General features: G+C 46.2%; 1 protein-coding gene across 1 annotated transcript; it reads left to right on the top strand.

Annotated features, from left to right (window-relative positions):
• Positions 1–12,682: 12,682 nt before the first annotated feature.
• CLEC4OP (C-type lectin domain family 4 member O) lies at positions 12,683–25,470 on the top strand. The gene is made up of 5 exons (XM_055370925.2): positions 12,683–12,770; positions 14,541–14,630; positions 19,571–19,737; positions 22,681–22,784; positions 25,234–25,470. Exons 1-5 carry the CDS (start codon positions 12,683–12,685, stop codon positions 25,307–25,309), a joined length of 525 nt encoding a protein of 174 aa, XP_055226900.1. The 3' UTR covers positions 25,310–25,470.
• The last annotated feature ends 1,922 nt before the right edge of the window (positions 25,471–27,392 follow it).

Raw genomic sequence — 27,392 nt, 5'->3', positions numbered from 1 at the left:
ACCTCAGGTGATCCACCTGTTGTAAGTAAAGTTTCGGTGCCGCAAAAGAAATATCACTCAAATATAAAATTTTCTTTTTAATTCTCAGCAAGAAAAGGTACTTCTATAGAAGGGTGCACCCTTACAGATGGAGCAATGGTGAGCTCACACTTGGACAAGGGAGGGGAAGGGGTTCTTATCCTTGATGCACGTGGCCCCTGCTGCTGTGTCGCTCCCCTATTGGCTAGGGTTAGACCACACAGGCTAAACTAATTCCGATTGGCTAATTTAAAGAGAGTGGCGGGATGAGTGGTTTGGCGGGAAAAATGGTTATGACAGAGCAGGTAATCAGAATGAGTCACGGTGAAGTAGGTAATAGGAATGAGTCAGGGTGGAACAGGCAATCCGAAAAGGTTGCTTTATGAGGAAGTTAAATTTAAAAGTAGAAGGCAAAGAATTGAACATCCTGACATATTGATTCTTTGAAAAGAAATTTAGAACTCATATCTAACACACCTGCCTCAGTCTCCCACAGTGCCGGGATTACAGGTGTGAGCCACCGAGCCCAGCCCTGAAGTTTCTTTTATAGAGTGAAAGGTTTTAATGTTTATGAAGTACCCTTTATTAATTTTGTTTTTTATGGATTACTTTTACGCCATTATACTTAAGAACTCTTTGCCTAATCCCTATGTCCCGGGGGTTGAAATATTTCTGTATCCCTGGGATATACGGGTTAGGCAAACAGGTTTTTGTTTGTTTGTTTGTTTGTTTTTGTTTTTGTTGTTGTTTTGGGTTTTTTTTTTTTTAAGACAGATTCTCTCTCTGTCGTCCAGGCTAGAATGCAGTGGTGCAATCTTGGCTCACTGCAACCTCCACCTCCCAGGTTCAAGCAATTCCCATGCCTCAGCCTCCTGAGTAGCCGGGATTACAGGGGCGTGCCACCATGCCCGGCTAATTTTTGCATTTTTAGTAGAGATGAGGTTTCACCATGTTGGCCAGGCTGGTCTTGAACTCTTGGGCTCAAGTGATCCACCAGCCTCGGCTTCCCAAAGTGCTGGGATTACAGGTGCGAGCCACCATGCCCGGCCAAAGAGTTCTTATCTGTAACAGTGAAATATGTGGGATGTAGAAATATAAATGAGTTTTGTTTATTGACCGTGTATCCTGCACTCTATTTGATCATTCCTGTTGGAATACATATAATGCTATATTTCCTCAATCTTAAAACAGTTTTTCTCTTAGCCTCACTTTCATACTAGCTGATGTTTGTTATTTTCCCATGTTTAGATTCCAGCCATCCTAGGGGCTGTGAAGAAACATCACACCGTGGTTCTGATTTGCTTCTCTCTAATGACAAATAATGTTGAGCATCTTTTCCTGTGCTTCCCAGTGTTTAAAACAGCACTTTCAGGCTGAACGCAGTGGCTCACACCTGTAATCCCAGCACTTTGGGAAGCCGAGGTGGGTGGATCACTTGAGGCCACGAGTTTGAGACCAGCCTGGCCAACATGGCGAAACCCTGTCTCTACTAAAAATACAAAATATGTAGCCAGGCGTGGTGGCGCATGCCTGTAGTCTCAGCTGGTTGGGAGGCTGAGGCAGGAGAATCACCTGAACCTGAGTAGTAGAGGTTGCAGTGAGCCAAGATTGCGCCACTTCATTCCAGCCTGGGCAACAGAGTGAGACTGTCTCAAAAAATAAAATAAAATAAAATAAAATAAAATATAAAATACCATTTTTTGTTTTAGATAGAGTCTCACTCTGTGGCCAGGTTGGAGTACAGTGGTGTGATCTCAGCTCACTGCAACCTCTGCCTCCTGGGTTCAAGTGATTCTCCTGCCTCAGCCTTCCGAGTAGCTGGGACTACAGGAGTGTGCCACCACACCCAGCTAATTTTTGTATTTTTTGTAGAGACGGGGTTTCACCATGTTGGCCAGGATGGTCTCCATCTCTTGACCTCGTGATCCGCCCGCCTCAGCCTCCCAAAGTGCTGGGATTACAGGCATGAGCCACCACACCCAGCCTAAAATAGCATTTTTAAACAAAAATATTGCACGTAAATGTAATAAATTTAGATATTAATAAGCATTTTCCCAGATAAAAAGATTACATATAAATAAAAAAACCTTGACGTGTGAGAGAATATTCACAGTGATTATTTTGACATGGGGTTGTGGATAACTTCTATTTCTTACTTTTGCTTACTTGTCTTTTTTATAGGAATATTCATCATTTTGGAATAAAAAATTTAACTATGAACTCTAAAGGCAAAGAGAAATGAATGTGACATAACTTAGGCTACATATCTAATGTATATTTATTTCATTTTGCAGCATTGCTTTTCTATTTTGCAGACAGTAATCCTCTCAGAGCTGTGCCTGGTTCGGGGGATGGTGCCGGGATGGGGCCAGGATGCGGGTCTTGGGCACAGTCAGAGTCCTCTCATCCGCCCGCAGGATCTGCATGGGGCAGGTGTTCGCTGTGGCCGAGATGAAGGTGGTCCTGGCGCTCACGCTGCTGGGCTTCCGCCTCCTGTGGCACCACATGGAGCCCGGCAGGAAGCCAGAGCTGATCATGCATGCGGAGGGCGGACTTTAGCTGCTGGTGGAGCCACTGAGCTGAGGCCTGCAGGGATCCACCCTAACCCCACCCACCCACCTTTGCAGATTCCCAGGAATAAAATGTTTGTCACCTCTGCCTGAGTCTCATCTAAAGCCAGTAGGGGCTGCTTGGGGACTGCAAGGATCCAGGGTGTGTGTGGGTGGAAGTGGGGCAGGGTCTCTGAGGCCAAGACCCTGACTGCTTCTCTGGCTGACCACATGGATCGCAGGTTCAGAGCCCAACAATGGACTTTATCATGTGGGCAATAAGGAGCTATGGGAGGTGCTTGAGCAGGAGAGGGACCAGGTTTTAGGATGGATTTAAGGGGCAATATTGAGGCTCTGAGTCCCTTTCTCTTCTGGGTCCCTGATGCTGCGCAGGCAGCCTGTCCAGCCGATGCTACCTGAGCACCCTTCCCTCCCAACTGTGTGCCAGGTGCTCTCATAAGAGTGTCGGGGGGAAGGTGCATCCCCATCCTTTCACCTCTAAGTTCCTCATCCATTCCCAGCACAGGCCTCCCTGGCCCATTTTGGGCTGGGGTCAGGGTCAGGGTCATCCCTTTTGGCTCTAGAGATTCAAAGCCAGACCACTGGATGCAAACACCACCCAAAGGCATGGGATCTGGAGCCGGACTGATTGGGCTCAAGCCTCAGCTCTGATGTGTGACTTGGGCAAGTTAATTCCCTTCTCTGTGCTTTGGTTTCCCAACCATATAATGGAGACAACAGCACCTACGTCAGACTCATCCCAGGGACTAAATATAAGGGGCTCAGAGCTGTGCCACTTTATAGAAAATGCACTATAAACGTGGCCATTATTACTTCCTGCCTAAGAAAGCCTGGCTCTTGCAGATCTCAAAAGGTCTTTTGAGACTGTTATTTGTGTATCTTGGAAATCAATGGCAACAATTTTTTTTTTTTTTTTTTTTTGAGACAGAGTCTCACTCTGTCACCCAGGCTAGAGTGCAGTGGTGTGATCTCGGTTCACTGTGACCTCTGCCTCCTGGATTCAAATGATTCTCCTGCCTCAGCCTCCTGAGTAGCTGAGATTACAGGTGCATGCCACCACGCATGGCTGATTTTTGTATTTTCAGTAGAGATGGGGTTTCACCATGTTGTCCAGGCTGGTCTCGAACTCCTGGCTTCAAGTGATCTGCCTGCCTTAGCCTCCCAAAGTTCTGGGATTACAGGTGTGAGCCACCACGCCTGTCCGGCAAGAATTCTTTTTGTTTCTTTGTTTTGTTTTGTTTTTTGTTTTGAGACAGAGTCTCGCTCTGTCACCCAGGCTGGAGTACAGTGGCACAATCTCGGCTCACTGCAACCTCCGCCTCCTGGGTTCAAGCCATTCTCCTGCCTCAGCCTCTGGAGTAGCTGGGATTACAAGCACGTGCCACTACGCCCGGCTAATTTTTGTATTATTAGCAGAGACGGGGTTTTGCCATGTTGGTCAGGCTGGTCTCGAACTTCTGACCTCCTGATCTGCCTGCCTCGGCCTCCCAAAGTTTTGGGATTACAGGCGTGAGCCACTGTGCCTGCCCAAGAATTCTAACGTGTGCTCATTGCATGAGCTCTGCCTGCCCTCTCTGCTGTGCATATAGGAGGCGCTTCTTTTTTTCTGAAAGTGATGGGGGCACCTGGAAGTGCAAGGGGGTGGAAGCTGAAGGAAACCTCAGTGAATGTCTCCCAGTAAGATCCTGCTACAAACATCTATCTCTTAGCATAAGGGACTCGGCACCACTGATCCCTGCAGACCCCTCAAACCTCCTTCCCAGCTGCTCTCCCTCCCTCGCTGCACTTGGCCGCCCTGGGCTCAATTCTGATTCCCTAATAGACTCTCTGTTCTTCTCTCACAGCCTTTGGATTTGCGGTTCCCTGTGCTTGGAATGCTTTTCTCCCAGCTCTTTTGTGACTGAGTCTCATCTGATTCCGGGATTGGCTGAAATGGCACCTTTTCATCCAAGCTCTTCCTCCTCTATCTAAACAGCCCCCGATCCCAGATAATTTTTATCCCATGATCCGTTTTTGTCATAGCATTTTATTGCTCTGAGAGAGTGTTTGTTTCCTAGTTTATTGAAAGCAGATAGGGTACGCAATCCTTTATCGTTTGTCTTCTTCACCGAGCTGCAAGTTCCATAAGGCAGACAGATCTGTTTTGTCCTGTCTGTTCTTGTTCTGTTTATTCAATTATAGTAGATTCTGTTAGAGCTCTGCCTGTAACTCTTTGCATATTGCTGTTGCAATATTTACTATCCTGTCTTCCAACTGCCAACGTCTCTTTGCTGCAGGGCTTCCTGTAGCTGGATCTCACTCTGCCTTTCAGACAAGCCCAGAAGTGTTGGGAAATTAACCTCTGATGGATTGGTTCTTAACCAAGGACTGATGGGAACTGGCAGATGAATCCTTCAACCCCCCACCCTCCAGCCCTTTTCCTGGAATAACTCAGTGCATTTCCTACACTGTCCTCTAGAGGTTCCCAGTGAACTGCACCCCCTCTCCGATTAAGGCTCACACTTAACAACAGGCCCAACACCAGGATCTTTATCTCAATCTGCTTCTGGAGACCCATCTAAGACACCTGCTTGAAGAGAGCCTAGACATAATTCAGTAAATATTTCCCCTTCTCTCCCCTCCCCCCCTTCCTTCCCCTCTCTAATGACCAATAATGTTGAGCATCTTTTCCTGTGCTTCCCAGTGTTTAAAACAGCATTTTTAGGCTGGACGTGGTGGCTCACACCTGTAATCCCAGCACTTTGGGAAGCCGAGGTGGGTGGATCACTTGAGGCCATGAGTTCGAGGCCAGCCTGGCCAACATGGCGAAACCCCATCTCTACTAAAAATACAAAATATGTAGCCAGGCGTGGTGGCACATGCCTGTAGTCTCAGCTCCATGGGAGGCTGAGGCAGGATAATCACTTGAACCTGGTTGGTGGAGGTTGCAGTGAGCCAAGATTGCACCACTGCACTCCAGCCTGGGCAACAGAGTGAGACTATCTCAAAAAATAAAATATAAAATAGCATTTTTTTTTTTTTAGATGGAGTCTCACTCTGTCAAAAGGTTGGAGTGCAGTGGCATGATCCCCCTCCACTCCCCTCTTTTTGTTTTTGCTCTTTCTTTTTTCCTTCCTTTCCTTTCCCTTTCTTTCTTCTTTCTTCCTTCCTTTCTTTCTTTCTCTTTTTTCCTCTTTCTTTCTTCTTCTATCTCTAGCTCTCCTTCCTTCCTTCCTCCCTCCCTCCATCCATCTCTCCCTTCTTCCTTCCTCCCTCCTCCCTTTCTTTCTTCTTTCTTATTTTCTTTTTCTTTCTTTTTTCTTTCTTTCTTCCTTCCTTTCTTTGTTTCTTCTCTCTCTCTCTTTCTTTCCTTCTTTCTTCTTTCTCTCTCTCTCTGTCTCTCTCTTTCTCTCTCTCTCTTCCTTTCTTTTCATCTCACTCTGTTGCCCAGGCTGGAGTACGGTGGTGCAGTCTTGGCTCTCTGCAACCTCTGCCTCCCGGGCTCAAGAGATTCTTGTGCCTAAGCCTCCCGAGTAGCTGGGATTACAGGTGTGTGCCACCATGCCTAGCTAGTTTTTGTATTTTTAGTAGAGATGGGGTTTCGCCATGTTGGCCAGGCTAGTCTCAAACTCTTGGTCTCAAGTGATCTGCCCGTCTCAGCCTCCCAAACTGCTGGGATTATAGGTATGAGCCATCGCCCCCAGCCGGTTCAGTAAACATTTCTGAATAAATGACAAACACGATCAACACTAGTACCACACGATCTCGCCATTTATTTGTCAGAAATATTGCTTCTAAACTTCTTCCCAGACTTACCCCCAAGAAGTTGGCTAGAGTTTGAGCAGTTGTCCTTTAATTGCGATTTATTTCATGAACAGGTAACGTACGCTTTTAACGTGGTTGTCATAAGGAAGTGCTGATAGGCAAGGTATCTGGGAGTGATGCTGACACAGTTGGGTCCCAGTCGGACTGTGCTTCTGTATGATAAACTCCAATTGTATAGTTCATTTGTGCTTTCAAAAGGTACTTATTAAGGCAAGGCACCACTGCACTCCATCTTGGGCAACAGAGTGAGACCCTGTATATTAAGAAAAAAAAAAAAAAAAAAAGGACTCACACCTGTAATCCCAGCACTTTGGGAGACCGAAGAGGGAGGATCACTTGAGGTTGGGAGTTCAAGACCAGCCTGGCCAACATGGTGAAACCTCGTCTCTACTAAAAATACAAAAATTAGCCGGGTATGGTGGTGCATGCCTGTAGTCCCAGCTACTTTACTAGGGAGGCTGAGGCAGGAGCTTTGCTTGAACCTGGGGGGTGGAGGTTGCAGTGAGCTGAGATCATACCACTGCACTCCAGCCTGGGTGACAGAGTGAGACTCTGTCTCAAAAAAAAAAAAAAGATATTTATTAAGTGCTTAAGCCTGTGTAATAGTTGTCTATTACTATGTAACAAGTCAGCCCCCTACCAAAACGTAGTGACCTAAAACAACAAATATCAGGATTAGGGCATTATACTTCAATACATTGGAATTATTTAGAAGACTGTGATACTCAATATAAATATGAGAAAGAGTCTCACTCTGTTGTTTTTGTTGTAATTGGTTTTTGGGATTTGCCAAAAATTATTTGCCAAGGCTGATGTCAAGAAGGATGTTTCTTAGGTTTTCTTCTAAGATTTTAATACTTTGAGGTCTTACATTTAAATCTGTAATTCATCTCGAGTTAATTTTTGTACATGGTGAAAGATCAGGGTCCCAGTTCATTCTTCTGCACATGGTTAGCCAGTTATCCCAGGAACATTTATTGAATAGGGAAGCAGCCAACAAACAAATGAAAAAATGTTCCTCTTCGTTAATCATCAGACAAATGCAAGTCAAAACCACAATAAGATACCATCTCACACCCGTCAGAATGGCTGTTACTAAAAAGTGAAAAAAAAAAAACCCAAAAAACAGATACTGGTAAAATTGCAGAGAAAAGGGAACACTGCTAGTGAGAATGTAAATTGGTCTAGCCACTGTGGAAAGCAGTTTGGAGATTTCTCAAAGAACTTAAAACAGAGCTACCATTTGACCCAGCAATCCTATTAGTGGGTATCTACCCAAAAGAAAATACGTTGTTCTACTAGGTAGACACATGCACTTGTATGTTTACTGCAGCACTATTCACAATAGCAAAGATGTGGAATCAGCCTAGGTGCCCATCAACAGTGGATTGGATTTTTTTTTTCTTTTTTGAGCTGGAATCTCTCTCTGTTGCCCAGGCTGGAGTGCAATGGTGCGATCTTGGCTCACTGCAACCTCCGTCTCCTGGGTTCAAGTGATTCTCCTGCCTCAGCCTCCTGAGTAGCTGGGACTACAGGTGCATGCCACCTGTTTAAATGTGGTACATATATATCACGGAATACTATGCAGCCATGAAAAAGAATGAAATCATGTCCTTTGTGGCAACATAGATGGAGCTGGAAACCATCATCATAAGCGAATTAATGAAGGAACAGAAAACCAAATACCGCATCTTCTCACCTATAAGTGGGACCTAAGCACTGGGTACACATGGACATAAAGATGATAACAGTAGACCCTGGGGACTACTAAAGCAGGGAGGGAAAGAGGAGGGCGTAGGTCAAAAAACTACCTATTGAGTACTATTTTCACTCCCTGGGTGATGGCATCCATACCCCAAACCTACACTTGTACCTCCTGAATCTAAAATAAAGGTTGAAAACAATAAAAAAAATGGAGACCCATGAAATAGTACAATGAACTGGTATGCCCTTCAACGAGATTCACTCTTTGCTAACATTCTGCCATGTTTGTATTATTGAGGTATCTATCTATCTATCTATCTATCTATCTATCTATCTATCTACCTACCTACCTATGTATCTATTTCATACTCTTCATTGCTGATTCTTTTGTGTGTGTGTGTGTGTGTGTGTGTGTGTGTGTGTGTGTGTGTGTAACAGAGTCTTGCTCTGTCACCCAGGCTGGAGTGCAATGGCACAATCTTGGCTCACCGCAATCTCCGCCTCCCAGGTCCAAGCAATTCTCCTGCCTCAGCCTCCAGAGTAGCTGGGACTACAGGCACCCGCCATCACACGCAGCTGATTTTTGTATTTTTAGTGGAGACGGGGTTTCACCATGTTGGCCAGGATGGTCTCGATCTCCTGACCTGGTGATCTGCCCGCCTTGGCCTCCCAAAGTGCTGGGATTACAGGCGTGAGCCACTGCACCCGGCCCATTGCTGATTCTTTTAAGAGTAAATCGTAAGAACTGCTTTTGAACACTTTTTTTTTCTTTTTTTAAAGACAGGGTCTCTTTCTGTCACCCAGGCTGGAGTGCAGTTGTGCAATTCTAACTCACCACAACCTTGAACTCCTGGCCCCAAGTGATCCTCCTGCCTCAGCGTCCCAAGTTGCTAGGACTACAGGTATGTGTCACCACACTTGGCCTGAACAATTTTTTTTACTTATGAATAGACACTGTTTATGTAGCATTTCATGTCTTGTTCATTTGTTTGTCATTCAACATTACAAAATGTGGAAGATTCCTCCAAGTGCTCATATGTAGTTTTAGTGAGCTCATTTTCATTGATGTATGCTTCTCCATTGTTTGGATATAACACCGTTTATTCCTCATTGTACCCAAATGGGTATTTGGCTTATTCTTAATTTTGTCTATTACAGAAAATTGTGATGAACATTCTTATACATGCCTCCTGGTACAAATAAGCACGCAATTCTGTTAGATATACACCTAGGAGTGGACCTGCAAGGGTGTGTGTGCCCTCAACTCAACTGTACAGAGCTGACCTGCTTCCAGACCAATTGCTCCAATTTATACTCACACCAGCAGTGTATGAATGCCCTGGTTGCTCCGTATCTTCACCAATACTTAGTGAGTCTTCTTAATTTTCCCCAATGTGGTGTGCATGGAATAATATCTCCTGGTCATCTCATTTGCATTTCTCTGACTACTAATGAGTGTGAGCACATTTTTCCTGTTTCAAAAACTGTTAGGAACCTAGAAGCATGGGGATCTCTTATGACCTATACTATCATGGCCATAATAGTGTAAAACATACCTGCATGTGGCAAAGGATTGCAAAACAATAGGCAAAACAGGTGGTGTGTTAGTTCCCTGGGGTTCTGTAACAAAGTACCATGAAATGAGCGGGTTAAACAACAGGAAATGGTTGTCTCATGGTCCTGGAGACCAGAAATCCTAGATCAAGGGACCGGCAGGGTTAGTTTCTTCTGAGGCTGAGGGAGAATGTGTCCCATGCCTCTCTCTTAGCTTCTGGTGGTTTTCTGGCCATTTTTGGAGTTTGTTGGCTTTTGGAAGCATCACCCCATCTCTGCCTTCATGTCCATGTGGTGTTCCTCCTACGTGTATCTGTGTTTGTCTCTAGATTTCCCTTTTTAAAATAAGGATGGCCGGGCATGGTGGCTCACACCTGTAATCCCAGCACTTTAGGAGGCCAAGGCGGGCAGATCACTTGTGGCCAGGAGTTTGAGACCAGCCTGGCCAACATGGTGAAACCCCGTCTCCACTAAAAATACAAAAATTAGACTGGTGTAGTGGCGCATGCCTGTAATCCCAGCTACTCTGGAGGCTGAGGCAGGAGAATTGCTTGAACCCGGGAGGTGGAGGCTGCAGTGAGCCGAGATCGCACCAGGGCACCCCAGCCTGGGCGACAGAGTGGGGAAAAAGAAGGACAACTGTTATATTGGATTAGGGGTTCACCCTATTTCAGCAAGACCTCATCTTAATTTAACTAATTACATCTGCAATGACTCTATTTCCCAATAAGCTCACATTTTGAGATACCAGAAGTCAAGAGTTCAACATATGATTTTTTTTTGTTTTTTTTTTTTTAGATGACGTCTTGCTCTGTCACCCAGGCTGGAGTACAGTGGGGGCAATCTCAGCTCACTGCAGCCTCTGCCTCCGAGGTTCAAGTGATTCTCGTGCCTCAGTCTCCTGGGTAGCTGGGATTACAGGCATATCACCACACCCAGCTAATTTTTATATTTTTGGTAGAGACAAAGTTTTACCTTGTTGGCCAGGCTGGTCTCAAACTCCTGACCACAAGCGATCCACTCATCTCAGCCTCCCAAAGTGCTGGGATTATAGGCGTGAGCCACTGCACCCAGCCTCAACGTATGAATTTTTGAGGGGACACGATTTGACTTATAGCAACTGGCTAGGTAATTTTTCTTTCCCTTCTTTCAAACATATAGTATAGATATTTGAAACAGCAGAGAATAACAGAGGAAAAAAGTTTTGGTGTTAGAAAGGGCTGATTCAAATCCTAACTGTGCCTCTTGTTAGCTTGTGATTTAAGTGCTGAGCCTGCAGCCTATCCTGTGTTGAACCGCTGTATCTTAGACAGTTTGTGAGAAGATGAAATAAGATGTGTAAATGGCATATCATGATGTTTGACACATAAAGGCAGTCAATATATGTTAGTTCCTCCTTTCTTATTTGTTTCATTGTATTCACTTTTTAAAACCTTTTATTTTTGAGACGGAGTCTCGCTCTGTTGCCCAGGCTGGAGTGCAGTGGTGTGATCTCAGCTCACTGCAACCTCCACCTCCCAGGTTCAAGTGATTCTCCTGCCTCAGCCTCCCGAGTAGCTGGGACTACAGGGACCCACCCTCACGCCCAGCCAATTTTTGTATTTTTAGTAGAGACAGGGTTTCACCATGTTGGCCAGACTGGTCTTGAACTCCTGACCTCAGGTGATCTGTCTGCCTCGGCCTCCCAAAGTGCTGGGATTACAAGTAGGAGCCACCGCACCTGGCCTGTATTCATTTTTTAAAAATATCATTTTACGTTCGGGGTACATGTGCAGGTTTGTTATACAGGTAAACCTGTGTCACGGGGGTTTGTTCTACAGATTATTTTTGTCACCCAGGTATTAGGCCTAGTACTCATTAGTTATTTTTCCTAATCCGCTCGCTCCTCCTATCCTCCAGCCTCCAATAGGCCCCAGTGTGTGTTATTCCCCTCTATGCGTCCGTGTGTTCAAATCATTTAGCTCCCACATATAAGTGAGAGCATGTGGTATTTGGTTTTCTGTTCCTACGTTAGTTTGCTTAAGATAATGGACCCCAGCTCCATCCATGTTCCTACAAAGGACGTGATCTTGTTCTTTTGCATGGCTGCATAGTATTCCATGGTGTATCTGTACCACATTTTCTTTATCCAGTTTATCATTGATGGGCATTTAGGTTGATTCCATGTCTTTGCTATTGTGAATAGTGCTATGATAAATATTCTCATGTGTGTGTCTTTATGGTAGAATGATTTATATTCCTTTGGATAAATACTCAATAATCAGGTTGCTGGGTCAAATGGTAGTTCTGTTTTTAGCTCTTTGAGGAATCGCCACACTGCTTTTCACCATGGTTGAACTAATTTACACCCCCCACCAACAGTGTATAAGCATTCCGTTTTCTCTGCAACCCCCTGCCCCCAGCATCTGTTATTTTTTGGCTTTGTAGTAATAGCCATTCTGACTGATGTGAGATGGAATCTCATTATGGTTTTGATTTGCATTTCTCTAGTGATGGGTGATGTAAAGATTTTTTTTCATATGCTTGTTGGCCACATGTATGTCTTAAAACTACAAGTAGCTACCTAGCTGGGGAGATGAATGAAAGCTGTTGGGAAATGTCATTGTCCTCGGTGTCCAAGAAAAGAGTCACACAAATCATTTCCTAGGTTGAAATGTCCACCACTTCATCGTGAGAAGCCAAGAGCACTTTTCACGCTAAGCTGTGAGAAGCAGAGAGTGGCGGTGGGGGTGTCAGTACAGGGATCTGAGATTCCGTTCTCTGTTGCTTTGTGTTTCAGTCACCTTGGACAGAAATCAGCTTTGCAGAGGAGACTTGGTGCCCACTGCCTCCTGAGCTCAGAGACCCAGGTCCTCTTTCCGGCTGTGTTAACAGATGACCAGATATCTCAGGATCTCGGGCCACACTGTAAGCCAGGAAGGAGGAGCAGTGTAAGAGAGTTGAAGGGGAGCGTTTCCTTCCAAGGGCCGGTGGAGTTTCCCAGAAATAAGCATGTAGAGTAGGAGCATCTCAGAGCAGAGTGAGCTGCGGTCATGATTGAAGGCAGGGATGCTAGCAGCAAGGACCCCAAAGAATTATCAGCATTGGGGCCCAAACTTCCTCCCAGGCTGGGGGAAACTGGTGAGTCAAGAAGCTGGGACCAGAAACCCTTTTATGTGCAATTAAGAGTTTGGTGGGCCGGGTGCGGAGGCTCACGCTTATAATCCCAGCACTTTGGGAGGCCAAGGTAGGCGAATCACAAGGTCAGGAGTTCAAGACCAGCCTGGCCAACATGGCGAAAACCCGTCTCTACTAAAAAATACAAAAAATTTAGCTGCGTGTGGTGGCGGGCGCCTGTAATCCCAGCTACTCAGGAGGCTGAGGCAGGAGAATCTTTTGAACCATGGAGGCCGAGGTTGCAGTGAGCTGAGATCGTGCCACTGCACTCCAGGTTGGGTGACAGTGTGAGACTCCATCTCAAAAAAAAAAAAAAAAAGAGCTGGGTGCTGGGTGCTGGGTTGCCCCTGCACCCTAACCATAGGCAGGAGAAAGAGAGGGCATGGAGTTCCCATCTTTCTGAGGCTTCCTCCTTATTACTCCACATCCCAGAGGGACAGGCTCATTTTTCTAGTCTTTTCTGAGTCCTCAACATCCGGTGGGTTCAGCAGGGGGCCCAGAAGAGCACGGGGGATTCAGCGATTTCCCTGCAGCCTGAGAGGAGACTCGGGCATCTAAGGAAAAGAGAGTCGGTGTCCCTGAAGGGAGGGGAAGCTGACCTGGTTTCCACCCAGGGCAACGGGCACAGAAGCCCCATGACAAGACCTGGAAATGCCGGGCGCGGTGGCTCACGCCTGTAATCCCAGCACTTTGGGAGGCCGAGACGGGTGGATTACGAGGTCAGGAGATCGAGACCATCCTGACTAACACAGTGAAATCCCGTCTCTACTAAAAATACATAAAATTAGCCGGGCGTGGTGGCGGGCGCCTGTAGTCCCAGCTACTCGGGAGGCTGAGGCAGGAGAATGGCGTGAACCCAGGAGGCGGAGCTTGCAGTGAGCTGAGATCCCGCCACAGCAGTACTCCTGGGCAACAGAGCAAGATTCCGTCTCAGAAAAAATAAAATAAAATAAAATAAAAAAAGACCTGGAAGTATCTCTCTCTGGTGGTGTCTCTGATCCTGTTTCTCCTGGTTGTTCTCCTCAGTGTGCTTCTGTCCAAAGGTAAGCCCCGGGACAGCAGCCATGAGGGCTCCCAACCTGTAGGGTGGATCGGGTTCAGAAACGCTGGGACAGGGGTGGAGCTGGAGGGACTGCTGGTCGTGTCCCTGGGAATGACCTTGGTGACACAGGAGGGAGCTGACCTCCTCACCAGCCTCAGAGGGAGGCATGCGGGGGTGTGTATGAACTGAAGGAGCAGAATCATTAGTGAGCAGGTTTGAGTCATTGGTGAGTACCTCCCCCAAGCTCAGCCCTGAGCTGGGATTAGAACCTCCAGGCTGCCTGCATTCCCTAAACAGTCCAGACACACTGGAATGAAATTCCCTCCTTACTACTCACTAGCTGGTTGCTTTTAGACAAGAAACTTTATATCCCTGGGCCTGGGTTTTCTCATCTGCAAAATGAGTGGAACATTTCAGAGCTCCAAAGTGCCTTGCCCTGGGGCTGGAAGAAAGTCTTGGACTCTGGGAGTTGGGGGAACAGAGAGAAACCCCAGGGAGGTTCTTTGAGTGAGGGGAGCGTCTAGAACATGCTGCTGGCGTCTCTCCCCAGTCTTGAGGATGACGAAGGATGTGCGGGATGAAAAAGTGAGTGGGTGTCCAAGGAGATGCCCCGCCCCCCGAACTTTAATCACGTCCCGCCACCCTCAACTCTGCCAAGACCTTTACCAGAGCGTTCTCTTTGGGTCTCTCAGTGACACCGGGGCTGGCAGACACCGGACATGACCGGGACTTCATTTGGGATGAAATGTTCAGGCAAATAAAGGTTGTCCAGGCACGCAATGGTGAGGAGTGAGGAAGGGGAGGTGGGGGAAGGGCGGGGACTCTGCTCCTTTCGGCACTGGTGACGGGGGCTTCCTGTAGCAGGGATCTCGGAAAGGCAGCCCAATGCCCGGGGGATTCTTGGGTCTTTTTAGTGCTAGCAGAACATGGAGAAAGTTGAGATGACATGGTCAGACCAAGGGATAGTGAAGGGACACCAGAAAAGTAAGGCTTTGAGGACAGTGAGACCTGCTCTGCAGGTGTGGCTATGTGCAACCGCGGGGACAGCCCCTTTAACCGCTCTCAGCCTCAGTTCCCTCAGCTGCAGAATCGGGGGGAAATGAGCAGTGTCATTCTCAAGAGTCATTGTCAGGATTCAGAGCCTCCTCTTTTCTTTTTCCCTCCCCTCCCTTCCCCCTTTCCCTCCCCTTCTTCTTCCCCTCCCCCTCCCCCTCTCCCTCCCCTCCCCTCTCCCTCCTCCTCCCTTTCCCCTCCCCCTCCCCTTCCCTCCCCTCCTCTTCCCCTGGACTATGTTGCCCAGCCTTGTCTCACATTCCTGGGCTCAAGCGATCCTCCCACTTTGGCCTCCAAAAGTGCTGGGATTACAGGTGTCTGCTGTAAATCTACGTCTGACCGGAGCCTCCACTTTAAATCACCACATCAGTGTGCTGCAAAATATGGTGGGTCCTCTGCAGCCTGTCAGATGAACGCAGGGAGTTTGCTAAAATGCAGATGCCTGGGTTCCACACAAGCCTATTGGATCACATTCCGTGGTAGGTGGTACCTTTGTGCTACATATTTTAAGTAGAACTCTTTTCCTTCCCAAAACTAAAAAAAATTTAGTCGATATCAAAAAATTAATAAAACTTTAAAAAATATTTAATTGACTTTAATGCAAGTTTAATTTAAATTTAAATGAACATTTAATTAAATGAAATGTTTTATAAAATTTCAACGGATAATTGTATAGATCCATGGGGTATAATGTGAGGTTTTGATAAAGGTACACACCGTGTGCCAGGCACGGTGACTCACACCTGTAATCCCAGCACTTTGGGAGGCCAAGGAAGGCAGGTGGATCACTTGAGGCCAGGAGTTTGAGACCAGCCTCGGCACCATGGTGAGACCCTGTCTCTACTAAAAATACAAAAACTAGCCAGGCGTGATGGCCTATGCCTGTAATCCCAGTTTCCTGGGAGGCCGAGGTACAATAATTGCTTGAACCCAGGAGGCAGAGGCTTCAGTGAGCTGAGATCGTGCAACTGCATTGCAGCCTGGGTGACAGAGAAAGACTCTGTCTCAAAAAAATAAAAATAAAAATAAAAATTTAAAATGCATACATTGTGGAATAATCATTCCACAAGCTAATGAACATATCTATCAGCAAATCAAGCTAATGAACCTATCACCTCACCCACATATTCTTTTGTGTGTATGTGGTGAGAACAGTTAAAATCTACTCTTGGCTGGGCGTGGTGCCTCATGCCTATAATCCCAGCACTCTGGGAGGCCGAGACGGGCGGATCACCTGAGGTCAGGAGTTCGAGACCAGCCTGGCCAACATGGTGAAACCCCGTCTCTACTAAATACAAAAAATTAGCCGGGCATAGTGATGGGAGCCTGTAATCCTAGGTACTTGGGAGGCTGAGGCAGAAGAATCCCTTGAACCCCATAGGCAGAGGTTGCAGTGAGCCAAGATGGTGCCGTTGCATTCCAGCCTGGGCAACAGGAGTGAAACTCCGTCTCAAACAAACAAACAAAACAAAAAGCAAGAAAGAAAGAAGGAAAGAAAGAAAGAAAGAAAGAAAGAAAGAAAGAAAGAAAGAAAGAAAGAAAAAAGAAAGAAAAAAGAAAAAATAAAATCTACTCTTTGAGGAATTTTGGAATAGAGATGACATTATTATTAACTATGGTCACCATGCTGTGCAGTGGATCACGACCAAACTTACTCCTCCTGTCTGATGGAAACTCTGCATCCTTTGACTAACATGTCCTTATCCCACCCCCGCTCCCCCATTCCCTGGTAACCACGGTTGTACTCTCTGCTTCTATGAATTAGATTTTTTAGATTCCACGGATAAGTGAGATCATGCAGGATTTATCTTTCTGTGCCTCGCTTATTTCACTTAACAGAATGTAAATAGAACTTTTGAATGACAGGATGAGATATGCTGTATATGCCGTTGAGTCTTAATATCCACCATTGCTACACACTGTGAAGTCCAGAGAGAACTGATTTCATGAATCCTGAACCACAGGTCCCAGGAGAAAATACAGAGTTAGGTTCCAGCGAGACTCTCATCACAACATTTTGTCAACTGATCATTACGTAGCCTTGTTTGTGTGTGTTTCTGTTTAAATATATTTTTTTTTTTTTTGAGACAGAGTCTCCCTCTGCCACCCAGGCTGCAGTGCACCGGCACGATCTTGGCTCACTGCAACCTCTGCCTCCGAGGTTCAAGTGATTCTCCTGCCTCAGCCTCCCAAGCAGCTGGGAATACAGGCGTGCACCACCATGCCTGGCTAATTTTTGTATTTTTAGTAGAGACGGGGTTTTGCCATATTGCCCAGGCTGGTCTTGAACTCCTGGCCTCAAGTGATCCACCCAACTTGGCCTCTCAAAGTGCTGGATTACAGGCTCTGTTTAAATACATGTTATATATATTGTTAATTCATTGACTTTGAATTATGGTCAACAGCACTATAGCTCAAGCCTGAATGAAGCTGCTCTAATACATGTATTTTCTCCACGAGGCACATCACAGCCTTCTTGCATTTAGGAACACTAGACAGTGCTTCAGCATTATGCCAGGGCCATTTTCAACAACAAAGTCATCGACAAAAAGCACAAGGTCAGGAGTTTGAGACCAGCATGGCCAACATGGTGAAACTCCGTCTCTACTTAAAATACAAAAATTAGCTGGACGCGGTGGCATGCGCCTGTAGTCCCAGCCACTCAGGAGGCTGAGGCTGGAGAATCACTTGAACCCAGGAGGCAGATGTTGCAGTGAGCCGAGATTGCACCACTGCACTCCAGCCTGAGTGACAGAGTGAGACTCCGTCTCAAAAAAAAAAAAAAAAAAGAAAGAAAGAAAAGCACAAAAATGTGAAAAACATAGTACTTAATACTCCATGAAAAGGACACTTGTTTACAGCAGGAAAGCTGAAACAAGACAGCAGAGAGTTCTTTTCTTCTATCTCAGACTCAAACTTTTCACTACTCTGCTTATCTGCACAAATGACCCCCAAAATGACATAAGTATCTGCTCTGGGGTTACAAATACATTTCAGTGAGTAGGCGGATTTGTAAATATGGAACCCACAAATAATGATTGATGGTGTGTGCGTTCTGTAGATGGATATAGATAAAATCAGTGAGAATTTTCCCTCCCACTCCTGAAACCTCATTGCCATGTTCCCCACCTAAGCCTCAACACAAACTCCCAAGAACTACTGGAATTAGCTGGGCTTTATTCCTTTAGGGCAGCCTTTCTCAAACTCAATACGATTGACATGTGGGGATGAATCATTCTTTGCAGTAAGGGGCTGTCCTGTACATTGCAGGGTGTTAAGCAGCACCCCTGGTTTCTACCTTCTCCATGCCAGTGGTACCTCTCCCCTAGTTGTGGTGAATAAAAATGCCTTTAGACATTGCCAGATGTCCGCTGGGGACAAAATCGCCCCTGATTGAGGACGACTGCTTTACAGTTTCTTTCTTTCTTTTTTTTTTTTTTTTTGAGACAGAGACTTGCTCTGTTGCCCAGGCTGGGGTGCAGTGGCGCAATCTTGGCTCACTGCAAGCTCTGCCTCCTGGGTTCAAGCAGTTGCCTGCCTCAGCCTTCCGAGTAGCTGGGACTACGGGTGCCCACAACCATGCCAGGCTAATTTTTGTTTTTTTTTGTATTTTTAGTAGAGACGGGGTTTCTCCGTGTTAGCCAGGATGGTCTTGATCTCCTTACCTCGTGATCTACCTGCCTCGACCTCCCAAAGTGTTGGGATTACAGGCGTGAGCCACTGTGCCCAGCCTTAGAGTTTCTTTAAGAAAACAAGGAATATCAAACATATGCTCTTCTATTTTATTTAAAGGTAGTATATTATTCACATTCTTCTTCTTTTTTTCTTCTTCTTATCTTTTTTTTTTTTTTGAGACAGAGTTTTGCTCTTGTCGCTCAGGCTGGAGTGCAATGGTGTGATCTCAGCTCACCGCAACCTCTGCCTCCTGTGTTCAAGCAATCTCCTGCCTCAGGGTCCCGAGTAGCTGGTATTACGGGCACCCGCCACCACACCCAGCCAATTTTTGTATTTTTAGTAGAGATGGGGTTTCACCATGTTGGACAGGCTGGTCTTGAGCTCCTGACCTCAAGTGATCCACCCGCCCCGGCCTCCCAATGTGCTGGGATTACAGGCGTGAGCCAACCGCACCTGGCACATTATTCCTAGAGTTGCCTTTTCCACTTAATAGGATACTTATGGCATTTTTTTTTTTTGAGACAGGGCTTCACTCTGTCACCCAGGGTGGAATGCAGTGATGCCATCTTGGCTCACTGCAATCTCCAACTCCTGGATTCAAGCAATTCTCCCACCTCAGCCTCCCAAGTAGCTGGGACTAGGTGCGTGCCACCGTGCCCAGCTAATTTTTATATTTTTTTAGTAGAGACGGAGTTTCACCATGTTGGCCAGGTTGGTCTCAAACTCCTGACCCCAACTGATCCACCTGCCTTGGCCTCCCAAAGAGTTGGGATTACAGGCATGAGCCAATATGCCCAGTAGGATATTTATGGCATTTTAGTATGTCCTTCTGATATGTTTCAGTAATGTCAAGCACCAACTGTCTAGGTAGTGAGTTCCCCATTGTTGGGTGTATTCAAGTGGAAGCCATTAGGAATGTGGCCAGAAGCGAGTGGGTGGGCAACTGGGTAGAAAGCTGGATACACTAAACTTGCTAATGGCTCCGTCCTCACAGAATTCTCCTGCCCGCCCTGCCCCAAGAGCTGGAAGGCCTTCCAGGGTTCCTGTTACAGCTTCTTTTCAGACAACCTCACCTGGCCCCAGGCCAATGATTCTTGTGCCCAGAACCAAGCTCACTTGGTTATCATCAACAGCCGAGCAGAACAGGTGGGAAACGGAAAGGTAAGGCCTTAGTGGAGGTGGAGGAAGGATTCTATAAGAATTTTGGGATTCCTATCCTTATCCCCTTTGGGATCATGTACAGTACTCTTAGTGGGATCTTGAAGATCTGCCTTCTCTTGCCCCAACCCAATCTCACTGCTCCATCATTCAGGGAACGGACCCTGTGCACTGTAGTCTTGTCTCGAAGCTCTGATTCCTGTGGGTCACTCTCTGGAGAGTCCTTTCCTTTGCCATCTGCATGGAGAACTCTTATTCATCCCTCAAAAGCCCAACACAAACATCCCTTCCTCCACATCCTCTTGTGGTATCATCAGAGATTTTTTTTTTTTTTTTAAGATGAAGTCTTGCTCTGTCGCCAGGCTGGAATGCAGTGGCGCAATCTCAGCTGACTGCAACCTCCATCTCCCAGGTTCAAGCGATTCTGCCTCAGCCTCCCAAGTAGCTGGGACTACAGGCACGTGCTACCATGCCCAGCTAAGTTTTGTATTTTTAGTAGAGACGAGGTTTCACTGTGTTAGCAAGAATGGTCTCGATCTCCTGACCTCAGGTGATACACCCTCCTCTGCCTCCCAAAGTGTTGGGATTACAGACATGAGCCACTGCGCCCGGCCCATCAGAGATCTTTATCCCAGCACTTCATGCTGCATTGGGGTTGCCTGATATCCACTGACTCTGGGGCTAGATCTGAATCATGTCTGGGTATCCTAGGCCAAAAACAAGGCTTGACCCAAGATAGGGTCTCAAGATTGTCCCTGGGATTGAGTCTCCTGATAGAAGTCTTCCTACGGCCTATAGATCAAACTGCTTGCTCTGACATGCACACTCACAGCCAATATTTATCCAGGGGGTCTTCCTAGGTGCACACACTTCCTACAATTGACTTGTGAGAATATATATATATATATATATATATTTTTTTTTTTTTTTTTTTTTTTTTTTTTTTTTTTTTTTTGAGGCAGAGTCTCGCTCTGTTGCCCAGGCGAGAGTGCGGTGGCGTGATCTTGGCTCACTGCAACCTCCGCCTGCAGGGTTCACGCCATTCTCCTGCCTCAGCTTCCCAAGTAGCTGGGACTACAGGCACCCGCCACCATACCCGGCTAAATGTTTTTTCGTATTTTTAGTAGAGACAGGGTTTCACTGTGTTAGCCAGGATGGTCTCGATTTCCTGACCTCGTGATCCACCCACCTTGGCCTCCCAAAGTGCTGGGATTGCAGGCGTGAGCCAACGTGCCCGGCTGTGAGAATATATTAAGAGCTGGGGATCTCTATTCTTTTGTTTGTGCTGATGGGGAAACTGAGGGGTGGCTGAATTGTTGGAGGCCATTACAACGTGTATTACTTTCAATGGCAAAAACTGCGATTATTTTATTTTTTATTTCCATAGGCCTTGGGGGAACAGGTGGAATTCCTTGGAAGCTGAAATGATGGAGGCGGGGGTGTCCAGAGGGCAAGAGGAGTAAGATGCAGAGACACAGTTAGATGGGAAGGCAGACAGAGGCAGGCAGGTAATTCACTGCCCTTGAATCCTGACTTTGAATCCCAGATCTACTATGTATTAGGTTGGTGCAAAAGTTATCGTGGTTTTACCACTATAGAAAACAGTGTGGAGATTCCTTAAAGACCTGAAAATAGGGCCGGACAAGGTGGCTCATGCCTGTAATCCCAGCACTTTGGGAGGTCGAGGCAGGTGGATCACCTGAGGTCAGGTGGTACTTGGTTACATGAGTAAGTTATTTAGTGGTGATTTGTGAGATTTTGTGCACCCATCACCTGAGCAGTATACACTGAACCTAATTTTATCCCTCACCCCTTCCCACCCTTTACCCCCAAGTTCCCAAAGTCCATTGTGTCATTATTATGCCTTTGCATCCTCATAGCTTAGCTCCCACTTATGAGAGAACACACGATGTTTGGTTTTCCATTCCTGAGTTACTTCACTTAGAATAATGGTCTCCAATTCCATCCGGGTTGCTGCAAATGCCATTAATACATTCCTTTTTATGGCTGAGTAGTATTCCACTGTGTGTGTGCATATATACATACATATACACATATATACATATGTATGTATGTGTATATATATACACATGTGTATATATGTATATATATCTCACAGTATATATATGTGTATATATGTATATATCTCTCTCACAGTATATATATATATCTCACAGTATATATATATATATATCACACAGTTTCTTTATCCACTCGTTGATTGATGGGCGTTTGGGCTGGTTCCATATTTTTGCAATAGTGAGTTGTGCTGCTGTAAATGTGTTTGTGCAAATATCTTTTTCGTATAATGACTTCTTTTCCTCTGGGTAGATACCCAGTAGTGGGATTGGTGGATCAGATGGTAGTTCTATTTTTAGTTCTTTTTTTTCTTTTCTTTTCTTTTTGAGACAGTTTTGCTCTTGGTGCCCGGGCTGGAGTACAATGGTGTGATCTCGGCTCACCGCAAGCTTCGCCTCCCGGCTTCAAGCAATTCTCCTGCTGCAGCCTCCCTAGTAGCTGGTATTACAGGCATGTGCCACCATACCCAGCTAATTTTGTATTTTTAGTAGAGACGGGATTTCTCCATGTTGGTCAGGCTGGTCTCGAACTCCTGACCTCAGGTGATCCGCCCCCCCTTGGCCTCTCAAAGTGCTGGGATTACAGGCATGAGCCACCGCATCCGGCCCTATTTTTAGTTCTTTAAGGAATCTCCACACTGTTTTCTATAGTGGTAAAACCACGATAATTTTGCACCAACCTAATACATAGTAGATCTGGGATTCAAAGTCAAGATTCAAGGGCAGTGAATTCCCTGCCTGCCTCTGTCTGCCTGCCCATCTAACTGTGATCTCTGCATCTTACTCCTCTAGCCCTCTGGACACCCCTGCCTCCATCCTTTCAGCTTCCAAGGAATTCCACCTCCCAAATGTAACTTCTTCCCTCCAGGACTTCCTGACATCAACTAACCAGGCGACATCCTGGATAGGCCTCTTCAAAGGTGGCCAAGGAAGTGCCCACAGGTGGATGGATGGTTCAGCCCCCACCTACATGTGAGTATCTCCTTTGACACCCAAGATAGTCTCCCCTAAGAGGTGGGCATGGCTTTCAGGCAGTAAGTTATGACCACTGTAGGTGTTTCTCTTTCATTCATTCACAATGAAGTATCTGTAGTAGCTCCCAAACTGCCTGATACCCTTTCTGTTTTTTGTTTTTTTTGAGTTGGAGTTTCACTCTTGTTGCCCAGGCTGGAGTGCAGTGGTGCGATCTTGGCTCACTGCCACCTCTGCCTCCTGGGTTCAAGCGATTCTCCTGCCTCAGCTTTCTGAGTAGCTGGAATTACAGGCACCCGCCACCACACCCAGCTAATTTTTTGTATTTTTAGTAGAGATGGGGTTTCATCATGTTGGCCAGGCTGGTCTCAAACTCCTGACCTCAGGTGATTTGCCTGCCTCGGCCTCCCGAAGTGCTGGGATTACAGGCATGAACCACCGTGCCCAGCCGACATCCTTTCTATTACCCTAGTTATTGTTATTTTGTTACTTGACAAGAGTGTTCCCAGTTTGGTGCTTGAGAAATTATGGGTTCAATGTCAAACTCTTTTTTTTTAAAATTTAAATATACTTTATTGCTAAAAAGTGCTAACAATCATCTGAGCCTTCAGAGAGAGTCATAATCTTTTTTAAATTTTATTTTAATTTCTGGGGTACATGTGCAGGATATGCAGGTTGGTTACATAGGTAAATGTGTGCGATGATTGTTTGCTGCACCTATCAACTCATCACCTAGATATTAAACCCAGCAAGCATTAGCTATTTTTCCTAATGCTCTCCCTCCCCCAACCCCACCTCCTGACAGGCCTCAGTGTGTGTTGTTCCCCTCCCTGTGTCCATGTGTTCTCATTGTTCGGCTCCCACTTATAAGTGAGAACATGCTGTGTTTGGTTTTCTGTTCCTGCATTAGTTCACTGAAAATAATGGCTTCCAGCTCCATCTATATCCCTGTAAAGGACATGATCTCGTTCCTTTTTATGATTGCATAGTATTCCATGGTGTATACGTACCGCATTTTCTTTATCCAGTCTATCATGGATGGTCATTTGGGTTAATTCCATGTCTTAAATAGTGCTGCAATGAACACAGGCGTGCATGTATCCTTGTAACAGAATGATTTATATTCCTCTGGGCATATACCCAGTAATGGGATTGCTGGGTCAAATGATACTTCTGGTTCTAGATCTTTGAGGAATTCCACAATGGTTGAATTAATTTACATTCCCACCAACAGCGTAAAAGCATTCCTGTTTCTCTGCAACCTTGCCAGCACCTGTTGTCAAACTTCTTTCTTTGTTGCAGGACTTTTCAGAGCCTTGAATGTGCTAATGAGCACTAAGCCTATTCAGAAGGAGTGAAACAATGTAGCATTTGCCAACTGTATGACTTTCCCATGGCTGCCATAGCAAAGTACTGCAAACTGGGTGGCTTAAAACAACAGAAATGTGTTCTTTCACCGTTCTGGAGGCCAGAGGTTTCCAGTCAAAATGTTGGTAGGGCCATGCCCCTTCCAAAGGGTCTAAGGAAGAATCTTTCCCTGTGTTTTCCAGCTTCTGGTGGCTCCAGGCATTCCTTGGCTTGTGGCGGCATCACTCCACTGTCTGCCTCTGTCTTCTCACGGCCTTCTCCTCACCTCTGTGTCTCCTTTTTTCTGTCTGTTATAAGGACACTCATCATTGGATTTAGGGCCCACCTGACAAACCCAGGATGATCTCATCTTGAGACCTTTCATTTAATTACAGCTGTAAAGACCCCCTTTCCAAGTAAGGTCACATGCACAGGTGTTGGGGGTTGGACATGGCATATATTTTTGGAGAGGACACTTTAATTCACTATACCTCCTGGCATTGTCTTGCATCCTCACACTGTATGCCTTTTTCTGCGACATTTCCTACTTCCTGCATCACCTTCCCTGACTGGCAAGCTGCTCTGCACGGGGCCAGGCTTAGGGCAGAAGTTGTCTCATCGGCAGATTGATCTGCAATCTGAGCACCTTCCGTATACCTTATGTGCACTGGTCATCATATCCTCAGAATTAATTTCTATTTTGCGAAACAGGAAACGGCAGCTCATAGACATTAAGACTGTAGTCAAACAGATACAAGTGGCAGAGCTGGAATTTGAATGGGGTCTGTCTGGTTTCAAGCGGAATGGACCTTGGAGAAGGGGAGAAGCCCAGAGGGATGGGGCAGTCGGATGGTGGCCCAGGAGCTGGAAGACTTTGAGCTTTTCTGAAGACTGGGGCCTTGTTGCTACTCCTATCTGAGCTCCACTTGGAAAAAAATGGGAAGGGGTTGACCAGATGGTTACCATACAATGGGCTCAATAAGTGGCTCCCACTGGGGGCCTCTTGAGCTTCAGGTGGCAGATCCTGACTCACAGAGGACAGGAGTTGGGGCTTCATGCTCTGGTCCCATCAGAAAGGGATGTGGTGGGCATCTCTTCACAGAAACTGGGACTCCAGGAAATTGGATGATAATGGAACCACCCCAGCCTGTGTGATGATGCTTTACCAGGGACACTAGAGCAACTCCTCTTGCAAATCAGAGTCTCCTGTTTACATCTGTGAGAAGAGGCAGAGCTGCTGACCTAGGCCCCTACCCGGTAAGATTGATGTAAACCTCTTGTTGTGCATCCCCAACCTCCATCCCTGCCCTCTCTGGGCTCTGAATCCCCAGAGGCAACAATAAAGGACGTTTCTCCAAAGCCTAGAGTCTTTCTTGGCACAAGGCTTGCTCACTTTTCATGTCCTTTTCTGATTTCTGCTGAGTGGAAGAAATGCCCCAGGAGCAATGTTGGGTCCGTCTATCCCTGCAAGGGGATTGTAGTTCCCACTCCCATTAAAGCCAGGCTTGGCCATGCTCCTGCTTGGGGTAATGAGATGGAACAGGAATTGGCATGTACCACCACTGAGCAGGAGCCTTAAGAGCCTTATGTGGTTATATTATCTTTGCTTTTCCCTTGCTACAAGAACAGCCCATCCCAGAGAGAGGCCACTTTTTCACGCTTGGTCCTGCAAGGAAGAAGACCCTGCAGAACAGAGCTTCTGTAGACCCACTATGGATATAAATGTAGCCAAGAAATGAAGCTTTGTGGTTGTCAGTTGTGTGAATCTGAAAGTATCTGAGACAGGTCTCAATCAATTTAGAAAGTTTATTTTGCCCAGGTTAAGGATATACCCCTGACACAGCCTCAAGAGGTACTGACAACATGTGCCCAAGGTGGTCTGGGTACAGCTTGGCTTTATACATTTTAGGGAGACATAATACATCAGTCAATACATGTAAGATTTGCATTAGTTGAATCTGGAAGTGTGGGACGACTTGAAGCTGGGCAGCGGTGCAGGGTTGGCAGAGTGGGGGCTTCCCGGTCATAAGTAGATTTAAAAATTTTCTGATTGGCGGGCCAGGTGCGATGGCTCATGCCTGTAATCCCTGCACTTTGGGAGGCTGAGTCGGGTGGATCACCTGAGGTCAGGAGTTTGAGACCAGCCTGGCAAACCTGATGAAACCCCATCTCTACTAAAAATACAAAAAAATTAACTGGGCGTGGTGGTGGGCACCTGTAATCCCAGCTACTCAGAGGCTGAGGCAGAAGAATCACTTGAACCTGGGAGGCAGAGGTTGCAGTGGGCCAAGATTGTAACGTTGCATTCTAGCCTGGACGACAGAGGAAGACTGTGTCTCAAAAAAAAAAAAAAAATTTCTGATTGGCAATTCGTTGAAAGAGTTATTACCAATAGAAAGGAATGTCTGGGTTATGATACAGGGTTGTGGAGACCAAGGTTTTATTATGTAGATGCAGTCTCCAGGTAGCAGGCCTCAGAGGGAATAGATGGTAAACGTTTCTTATCAGACTTAAGGTCTGCATTGACGTTTATGCTGGTCGGCTTTTCCTGAATACCAAAAGGGAGGAGGCTGTAATGAGGCATGTCTGGCCCCTTCTACTTCTACCTTCTCTTCCCATCATGGCCTGAACTAGGTTCAGGTTTTTCAGGTTAACTTTGGAATACCCTTGGCCGAGAAAGGAGAAGTCCATTCAGATGGTTGGGAGGCCTTAGAATTTTAGTTTTGGTTTATGGTTGCTAAAATTTCAAGGTCACTACTTGTTACTGCAGCATTCCAAACCTAGGTTGACCAACACAGGGGACCAAGTTCCATTTCACTAAACACCCAGATCAGAGGCTTTCTTCTGATGCAATTAGCCTGAAGCTTTCAGGAAAAAGATAGCTGAGCCCCTCAGGTCCTGATATAGTTTGGCTGTCTGTCCCCACCCAAATCTCGTCTCGAATTGTAATCCCCACTCGTGGAGGGAGGAACCTGGTGGGAGGTGATTGGATCATGGGGGTGGTTTCCCCCACGCTGTTCTCATGATAGTGAGTGAGTTCTCACGAGATCTGATGGTTTAAAAGTGGCAGCTTTGGCCAGGTGCAGTGGCTCATGCCTGTAATCCCAGCACTTTGGGAGGCCAAAGCAGGTGAATCGCTTGAGGCCAGGAGTTTGAGACCAGCCTGGCCAACATGGTGAAACCCCATCTCTACTAAAAATACAAAAATTAGCTTGGCATGGTGGCATGTGCCTGTAATTCCAGCTACTCAGGAGGCTGAGG

This window comes from Gorilla gorilla, chromosome 20 (genome assembly GCF_029281585.2).
Source record: "Gorilla gorilla gorilla isolate KB3781 chromosome 20, NHGRI_mGorGor1-v2.1_pri, whole genome shotgun sequence".
Classification (NCBI taxonomy): domain Eukaryota; kingdom Metazoa; phylum Chordata; class Mammalia; order Primates; family Hominidae; genus Gorilla; species Gorilla gorilla.
Note: the sequence above shows the minus strand (reverse complement) of the source record. Positions and strands in the feature narration are given on the sequence as shown.

Coding starts and splice junctions, on each gene's coding strand:
- CLEC4OP (XM_055370925.2), top strand. CDS start 12,683: ATGATTGAAGGCAGGGATGCTAGCAGCAAGGACCCCAAAGAATTATCA. Junction 12,771..14,540: donor TCCCAGGCTGGGGGAAACTG/GTGAGTCAAGAA, acceptor TGGGTCTCTCAG/TGACACCGGGGCTGGCAGAC. Junction 19,738..22,680: donor AACAGGTGGGAAACGGAAAG/GTAAGGCCTTAG, acceptor TCTTCCCTCCAG/GACTTCCTGACATCAACTAA.